Here is a 9,567-nt window from a genome sequence, read left to right on the forward strand (position 1 = left end):
GATGCTTTTTTTGCATATCAATCCTTTATTTACAGTTAAAATAAAAAAAAATTCTAAACAGCTGTAAACACGCAAACCCTCGGAACCTGATCTAATGAGATCTATAAAGATATCTCATTAGCTATAAATTCTCAAGGCATTTTAAAAGGCTAATGTGCTGTAATACCAGACCATCTAAAACACACCACTGTAAAAGTTCAGTGCTTCATTAAAGTCGACGACATGAAACGAAAATTCAACCTATTTTCTAAATACCTGTAATAGATTTTTTTTTTTTGACCTTGTCATTTTAAAATAAAAATGTCATAATGTATGCCGGACTTCTCCAGTTTTTTAGTTTGCTAAAACTTCACCTATTTTCATCTACCCCCATTTTTTTAGTGCTACACCCACATCTCAAAACCAATCAAAAAATGATGCGTAGAACCAAGTCTGTTCCTGTTACACCTGAATGTATGTCACAATATGGAATAAAAAAATCTGCAATAACTTACACTTTATCATGACTTCAAGGAAGAGATTATCTCCTTTTTATATTTATTTTGTGTTACTCAACCTCATGTCATTCCAAATCTGTATGACTTTCTCTTCTGAGGAAGGCAAAAGGTGATATTTTTAAAGAACATCCTGGCCACTCTTGTTAATATAATAAAAGTTAATCAGAACTGAGTTAGTCAAACAGCAAAATGGTAAAGTACCATAAACGCATCATAGAAGTGGTCCATCTGACTTGCATGCTATATTCATAGACTTCTGAAGTCATGTAATAGCTTTGTGTGTAATTTACACAATTTAACTCCCTGAAAATGTTGACATCTGCTCTAATCTTCAACTCACTGGTTCACTGATTTGGATACACACTGGATAACAGTTCACTGGAGAGGAAGATTATCAGTGAATATAGTCTTAATTTTAAGTCGGTTCCTCACACAAAGCTCTTATATGACTTCAGAAGACTTTAAATATAGTGCACAATTCACATGAACCACTTTTAAGCTGCTTTTGCACCCTTTTCAAAGCTTGAAATCCCATTTATTGTAATTGCATAGAAAAGAGCAACCAGACTATTATTCAAAATGTCTCTTTTTGTGTTCCACAAAAGAAAGAAAATCACACTCATTTTGTTACAAACCCATGTGATGGCAGAATTTCCATGTTTGGCTGAGCTATTCCTTGTAACATGATTGAATCACCCAACTTTCCTAAAAATTTCAGTTACATCATAGATAATGCAAACATTTTTGCAGTCAAACTGCATTTTAAGTGCAGAAGAAGAAGATAAGACAAACCCTCAACCAAACGATTAGAAAACAGACAGACCAGATCAGATAATGTTTAATAATTTCCAACTCCTGAGCCCTTGAGTTCCTTAAAAGCAAACATTTTACCTTGACAGCTAAGTGCGTTATCCAGTTAGGCATTGTGATAAGAACATCTTCATGTTATGTAAGGCCTTGAAGCACATCATCTTGCTTACCTTCAGTGCAGTATTTCCCTTTGTAGCCAGTATTGGAGCAATCGCACAGCACCTCACTGTCATGAATGGAGCAGCGTCCTCCGTTGCTGCAGGGGTTTTGTTCGGTACACAGGTATTCCAGATCGTTCTTCACGCCCTGACTGTCCAGGAGAGCGGGAGGAGTCTCTCCTAACTTCAAGTTGGCGATCAGGCCTCGGAAAGGCGGCTCGTATTTGACCGTGCTGGAGGTGAGGGCCGAGAGACGTACGTCCGGTGGGATCCCACCCACGTACAAGTCGCTGGCCACCATCATTTCCCTTCGCTTGGACTTCACCTCCACCACTTTGCTCTCCCCATCCATCGCCAGCATGGTCTCACGGTAATTCCTCGTGAGCAGTACGCGATGCCAGCGTTCGTCGTTGATGTGCGTCTCCATGTGCAACGAGGCCGGCTCGCCGCAGTGGATGGCGAAGCGCAACTGCAGACGGCCATCGTTGATCAGGAGCTCCAGGAAGTCACAGTTGCCGCCATCATCCAGGTACAGCACTACAGCTTTGCTGATGTTCGTCTTCATGGTGAAGCTCAGCTCTCCGGTGGCTCCCGCCTCCCAGGGTCCGTAGCGAACCCACTGACCCGGCAGACCATCAAACTCCAGAGCTGCAGTGATAGCTATGGCCACCATGAGCCCCAGCCAAAAGGAGGCCCGCGAGAACTTCGCGCCGCACCTCCACTTCCGTGTCATCATCTTCCAAGTGTGCTCCTAATCCTCCTTTTCTAATGTTCCGTTTCTCTTAATCCACTGCAGAGGAGAGATTTATTCCCAGTCTAGCGTATTAATATATCTGGCCTTTTCCAAAATAGCACTGCAGAATTGGTAAGGTCCCAGTTTTCTAAAAAGCAATAACAATATTTAAGAGTTTCTTTTCACTAGATTCTCCATCTTGATTCTCTTCTGAGTATCTCCATTGAGGAACACTTCTGAAAGACCATGTAAGAAAAAAAAAAAACTCACACGGTACTTAGTGCTTTGAAATCTAAAACTGCCCTAAAAATCTAGTTGACTCGACATGTTAAAAGACCGATTTATGCATCTCACCCTCTGGTGAAAGTAGGATTACTGCTGCGGTTGTAATTTTCGTTTTGTGGGTAGTAGGTCAAATACATGATTTCTTTCCACAGCAAACCTCAGCTCCCCTTAGAGAAGTGCATCTGCATTCCACCGGCAAGACGTCACCACCAGAAATCCTCTGACCAGGCCTCTGAAAGTAAAAAAAAAAAAAAGACAGTATGTTATTTTATTACCAAAAACGGTTACAAACTTGCATGTGCCCCTAAATTTTGTCTGTGACTCACATCAAAGTGCAATCATTTCTGACCTTTTATTGTGAATTTCTATTAGGAGGCCAGTTTGATCAAAATCAAGACCTGGCAGTGTCATTCCCTCAGCTGAGGATCTTTGAGCATAATGAAATCAATCTTTAATGCACTTTGCAGAGTAACAGACTGGGCTAGTTGACAGATTCCCCCTCATTCGCTTTGCAAATTTGCTGATCAGTTCACAGATGAATATTCACAAACCAGCTCGCAGCTAGTGATTTAAACAGCTCTGAGCCTCCTGAAGGCCTCTCAGTCAATCAACACCTCTCTCTTTCACCCATATAGTGGCTGAGCATAGTAGTGCACTAGTGACAGCGTCTGACAACAGAGGATGACAGATATTAAGACAGAATGTGAGTGTAGTCCGGGCATCAGGTGAAGAGTGTAAATGATGCATGTTTATTAATGAGGAGTATGCAGCGGCATGATCACACCATACTCCTTTTATTTGGGTGAGCTGTATGTGTGCTGAATTCATTAAAGGGAATATGCAAATCTGCGATAACTGCTCAATGGTTACAGCAAATCAACAGTAACATCTGATCTTGCAGGTCAGTTTTGAGTGCTAGACTGTGGAGGTTACAGCAGACTACTGCAATATACAGCACACTGTAGAAATTACACATCATATAACCAGTCATATATCAAGAGTCTGGAGATACTGTATGGCACTGTATGTTCATCTCCATAATTTAATCATCATTTGATGAATTACTACTTGTTCAACAGAAAACACAAAATAGCTCTTTTTAAAAAAGAAAAAAAAAAACTTTAATGCTTGGTTTCTGTGGAATAGTTGGATTAAAACTGAGGCAAGTTTTTCACAAAGTTTTGTGAATGATATAGTATACATTTATAAATAATTGCACCATTCAATCAATCAATCAGTCAATCAATGTTAGTCGTAATGGTTTAATAAATTAAGAAATAAATACATACATAAAAATCAAGCCTAATTTATATACAAATGAAAAATGAATTAATTAAAATATCCATGGCCCAGCACTTTCAGTGAATGAAAGAAATGCTGCCATGGTCAAAATGAAACAAACAGCTTGTTTTTCCATGAATACATAGTATAAAAGCAATTGCACCATACAATAATAATAATAATAACAATAATAAAATTAAAAATAATAATAATAATAATGCTATCTTTAAAATAAATAAATAAATAAATAATAGTTAGCTATTATTATTATAATTATAATAATTATTATTTTCTTACTACTACTACTACTACTACTGTTATCTTTATATAAATAAATAAATAAATAAATAAAATAAATAAATAAATATAAATAAATCAATAAGACCTAATTTATATATAATGACAATGACTTCGTTAAAATACCCACAGAGCTGCACTATTTCAGTGAATTTATCACCCTGTTAAGCTAGAATGCAGGTGGTTAGATGAATAAGGGAACAAGTGAAGTGAATAAGACATAATACAAGTTTTTGAGATGAATTACTACGAACAAATGTGGTGCAACTGCTCAGTAAATTTGGCCCTGAAAAACAGATCACTGTGCAGCAAGGTGTCGTACAGAGCTCTGGGGTCCCCTCTGTTCCTCTGGCCTCATCAGTATCCATAAATAAAGGTGTGTGCATGGCGGAAGACATCTTATTGAAGCAATATGCACTCCGTGAGTGGAGAAAAATTTATTTGATCACAAAAAATGCGGGCTTAATTTCTCATTTGCTTCTAATTAATTACTGTGATCATGCACAAGAGGACTTTTCAAAAGACCTTGAAAGTGATAACAGCCTTTCTGCCTTTTGAAACCTGCCCTTAAATAATGCTCTGCACTCGTTGAAGAAAGAGCATAAGGGAAAAACTGAAGGGTCTATTGGGTCGTTTTCTGCAAGTAGTAGATGTGGGGGGGGGGGGGGGGGGGTTGATCATAAATTAAAAGGCCTGTTTTGAAAGGCTAACAACAGAACAGAATCTGTGGAAAATCTTCAAAAAGGTCTTGTGAAAGAAGACGTTTTGTTTGTCAAATGATTAGTGACTAAATTTCTTAATAGCAGTTCCATACAGCACGCAGCACTGTGCAATAAAGCCAACATGCACACATGGAGACGGGCAGGGAGAGAAGAAATATGAAGCATAATTGGAATGAAAAGTAGTTCAAATTAGATCAAATTGGCTCCTGTAACACTCAATCCTTTGCTATTCCAAATACAGTATATTAGCCATGTAATTCCGCTTTAACGCAGCAGACAGACTGTTCTCCCTGCAGAAGGATCATTTTGTACAGCTGCATTGCATGCATTGTGCTGGAAGTGACAGTGACTTTATTGTCTTTAAGTAACAAAACAACATAAATGTAGGTGTCTCTCAAAGCGACCCCATCTTGCACTTTATCAGCACATGCCAACGTGCCCTGGGTGCGTGCGTGGCATTCTCATTTTTAACCAAACAGGTCTTGCTAAACATATGCAGGTTGGGAAACCAGTTGGAAATCCAAATAGAAAACATTCCTCTCTTTCTCCCGGTACGGTCATTGTCATTAAAGTCATTATCTGCCTTTGAGAGTGATGCATGACTACAACACAGTGCATAACAATGAAGAGAGCAGAAGAGGTTACCCTGACAAAGCATTTGGCATGTTTCTGTCCACTTATGACCGTGAGAAAACCCACTCCGAATTGTCATCTTCCCCCTAATGATGTTTTAGCGCAGATTTAAGCACTCAACACTTGCTGATCAAAGCCTGGTTCCCAGGTCAGTGTGCAATCTGAGCTAGAACCAAATAGAATTAGCCATGCTTTCTGCTCTTACATGGGAGAGTAATGGACAGCATAAGGATGCACTGAGGGCACTTTAGGGAGCGAGTGCATGGCGTGAATGTACAATTAGCACATACGCAGCAAAACGCCCACTGAATACATAAGCATCTTTTGTCAAGCTTATATTTAAAGATCACACTCGAATTAGTGCATTCATATTCAATTAAGCATTGCGGTTCTGCCTCACATTATTTCCTCTTGATGTTTCTTTTAATTAGCCAAATCAAATTGACATGATTAAAAACAGAGTCCTCCTCCGCCAGCTACCCACACGAAATGGCAGTTCCGGAAAAAATCTGCCCCTTTTTGTAGCTGCAGAACAGCATCCGGGGCTGTGCTAAGCAGGAATGGCGGACGGTTAGCAAATGGATGGTTCAGATTGTGCATTCACGACTTCAGAGCGCTTGGTCCATATGAGGAGAGATAATTGAAATGCGGTATGTGACTAGTCGCGAGGGAGAAAGCAGCCCGCTGCAATGGCAGAGAAGTCGTCTGTCCTTTCAGCACCACGGACAGCAGCCAGCAAATATCAGCACCACGGACAGCACCGCTGACCTGCCATCAGTGAGAGCTTCAGGCTTGGATGTGAGATCAGTAGAGCGGCATAGGATGCAGCTGAAATCCCATTTAAGCAGAACTGTGTGAGGCTCAGAGGGAGAGAGCTATAAGCTTAAAGTCCCAGATGATTGGGCTAACTCCACCTGTCTGATGGACGAAGGGTCCAAAGCAAGAGCAGGCAGAGGCTAGCAAACTCTTTGACATGCTTTCTGTAATCTAACACCCAATGGACCATTGCTTCAACCCATCTTTGTGGAAAACCTGCCCTTTTTACTGTGAAGTCTCATTGGAGGTGGGAATGCATTCGACCCAGGGCTGCCAACCACAGGTCTGTGGAGAACACGGACTACATAAAACTCCTCTTGACATTTCCAAACTCTTAACTAATTTCTAACTTTCCATCTCATGATCTGAGAGATGAGATGAGGGTGTTTCTTCAACATTAAGCAATTATGTCCTAGGAGATGATATTTATCTTTTTGTTATATAAACGTCTGTAATAAAACTGTATTAAAAACGTTATCACGCTATTTTTCTTTTTAAATAATGACTTTTGTTTTATAAGAGTACATCCATAAAATGTACATAAAAGACCCAGACTTTTTATCTTAAAATATGAAAATCCATCCATACTTTTATATTATATTATATTATATTATATTAATTTCTACATTGGAGTCTTGAGTCATGGCTGGTCATAGCTACTGCATATTATTTATTTTCAGTACTTTCAAAGAAAAACTATGGCTAGTCCTGCTAATTATGCAGAGAATTCAGGTCTTATTAAAACTGAGTGCTTGCCAGTGCTGTGTGGAGGTGATGAGGAAAACCTCCAAATGTACACACCATGAGTTATCATCAACTTGCTTAGCAGGGAACAAGTGTTTACCATTTGCACAGCAGTAATTGTGTCTAAAAAGGCTAAACAGGAGCATACAAAAAGATTCACTTCATTGTATACATTTACACACTTAAGATGCTCTTGACAGCTTGATGTGAATACGAGCAGGAACTCGAGGATTGACAAGGGACAATTCTAGAGGAATATGATCTTCATAAGCATTTATATCAAAGTTCAGCCAAATGTTGCTGGATGAAAGAGGCTCTCTGTGAATACCATCCATCGGAGTGCAGCAGGAGTTGTGATGCTCCATTAAAAACATGTGTACGTGTAAATGTGAGATGGAGAGAGAAGGAGAAGGAAGAAAGGAGGGGGTGAAAAGAGGGGGTGGACGGAGACAAGCAAAGTCGCTGGAGGGAGAAATAACACTTACAAATGAAATGCTCAGACACACAATTCCATTATTAAAGCGTCTAACATGTGATCCAAAGACAACTTTAATTGCGCAGGTGCCTAAAACGTTTGCACTGTCTACACGCATTCAGAACATCCTTGAAGCCTCGGGAAGAATCATGCAGAACATGAAGGAGAGGGAGGAGGGAACCTTGGGAGGCGGAGCTATTTTGATTGACGCATGTCTCGACTCCAGCGACAGCTGCGGAGTCCACTCAATGACAAATTGTCAAGCACATAATCGCAGGGTAAAACATACAAGATCTAATTACCACACATTGTCTGAGTTTCCCCTTCATTCGATCTTGCAGGTGCCAGAAATAATTGCCATGTCTGAAAAGCAAAGAGTAGGCAAAGGCAAATCGAAAGAACTGCGGCTAATGGAATACGGGCCGAGGCGACTGTTGTTTTAAAAACCCCTCCGGTAAGAAACCATTGAGCTGTGAGGTGGGTACTGCAAGTATGCATGCGTTGTGTTTTTCCTGACATATTGCAGAGTACGCAAAAAAGCCCCTCAGAATATCTGCTGTGTCATTGCGTTATCCGATTTGCCATTCTGTCTGTTTTTCCAGCATGCTTCCGCTGTTTGGAGGGTTTAACGGCTGTAGGAAGTGGGGCGGTTTACGGCATTGAGTGCGAAGCTGCGGGATGACAGGGGTGGAAGTGTGGTCAAGACTTTGTGTGGCGGCTCTTGCAAGGGGACAGAGCTTGGCGGCAGGGATGTGAATGGTGGCGAGGGGAAGGGAGGACATTGTCTTGGCTGAGTGGATAGAGAGGCCCTGGAGACCCTGGTGTGATGTAGTGCCGTGCGGAGCATGGAGCGAGCGATGAGGTCAGGGCACAGCAGATACAGCATGTAAGCCTGCAGTCCTACAGGACCATCTCATTTGTTTCCTATCACTTCCACAGTCCAAAGGGAGGCCTGTGCAAGCAGGAACCAGGGGGAGGACATAAATAAAGCTACGCACATGTCACATCTTGAGGATGATATGACACACAATGCTGGGGTTCAGTCTGTTCCACACACACGGGGTCGTAGATCCTGGGGGAAAACCACAGGAATTGTACTTTACAACATTCACTGTAATATTGAAAGTAATTGTTGAAAGTTGCAAATACATGTCCTTTCTCCCCCCTGTGCCCAGAATCTTCATACAGGTAAAGATCAGCCATGGCAGGTGTATGACTATTTAATGTACTAGAAAGAGAGCAAAACAGTCTGGTTCTCAAAGAAAAATCCCATTAATTTCCTCCAACATCAATGTTTAAACATTTTAAGACAGACCTACAGTACCATGAGCTCTGAAGTCATTAGGGTGAAGATAAATGCTTTTGTAAAAGCTACAAGACAGTGTTTTCAACTACAAAAATGACATTTAATAGCCTCAGTAATTGTGAACAACTACATTACCCATGATCCATCAATTTCTGTTTATTTGTTTTTTAACAAAGTTTCCACCTTTCATGAAAAATTCCATAATTGGTATTTTTAGTACACTTTTCTCAGATTTTCCTTTAAAAATAGTCTAAGAAAGTGACATTATTTGCCGATATGTTCAAAATAATAATATATCAAACTGCAACAGACTTTCTCCACATTTTTTAACATTTTGGAAAATTTATATTATCAATAAGAATAAAACATAATTAAATTAATCATATATTATTATTAAATGATTTGTGTATACTTATTAATTTAAACATTGTGACAAACAAAAGATTTTGGCAATACTTTACAAAAAGTTTTCACTAGCTAACATCAGTTAAAGGGGTCATATGATGCAATTTAAATTTTTCCTTTCTCTTTGGAGTGTTACAAGCTCTTGGTGCATAAAGAAGATCTGTAAAGTTGCAAAGACTAAAGTCTCAAATCCAAAGAGATATTCTTTATAAAAGTGAGATGCTGTGTGTTTCATTCTGAAAGTGAAACTGCTTTGTTTGTAGGCCTGTCACGATAACAACTTTTTGTTGTGCGATATATTGCCCCAGAAATAATTGCGATAAGCGATATTATTGTGATTTTAAAGACAATTTTATGCCACTGAATATATAATCATAATGTAACAGCATAATAATAAAAGTAGGC

At 39.7% G+C, this 9,567-nt stretch overlaps 1 protein-coding gene across 1 annotated transcript in view; it reads right to left on the reverse strand.

Moving 5' to 3' along the window:
- LOC107715401 (neurexin-1-like) overlaps positions 1-9,567 on the reverse strand; it is a 422,466-nt gene that overhangs the window by 347,876 nt on the left and 65,023 nt on the right. Inside the window, exon 2 of the mRNA XM_016521533.1 lies at positions 1,478-2,715. Coding sequence (XP_016377019.1) covers positions 1,478-2,201 — 724 coding nt within the window. The 5' untranslated portion in view covers positions 2,202-2,715. The remainder of the gene's footprint in view (positions 1-1,477; positions 2,716-9,567) is intronic.

The sequence above is a fragment of the Sinocyclocheilus rhinocerous genome, unplaced genomic scaffold (genome assembly GCF_001515625.1).
Source record: "Sinocyclocheilus rhinocerous isolate Xijiao unplaced genomic scaffold, SAMN03320098_v1.1 scaffold299, whole genome shotgun sequence".
Taxonomy (NCBI): domain Eukaryota; kingdom Metazoa; phylum Chordata; class Actinopteri; order Cypriniformes; family Cyprinidae; genus Sinocyclocheilus; species Sinocyclocheilus rhinocerous.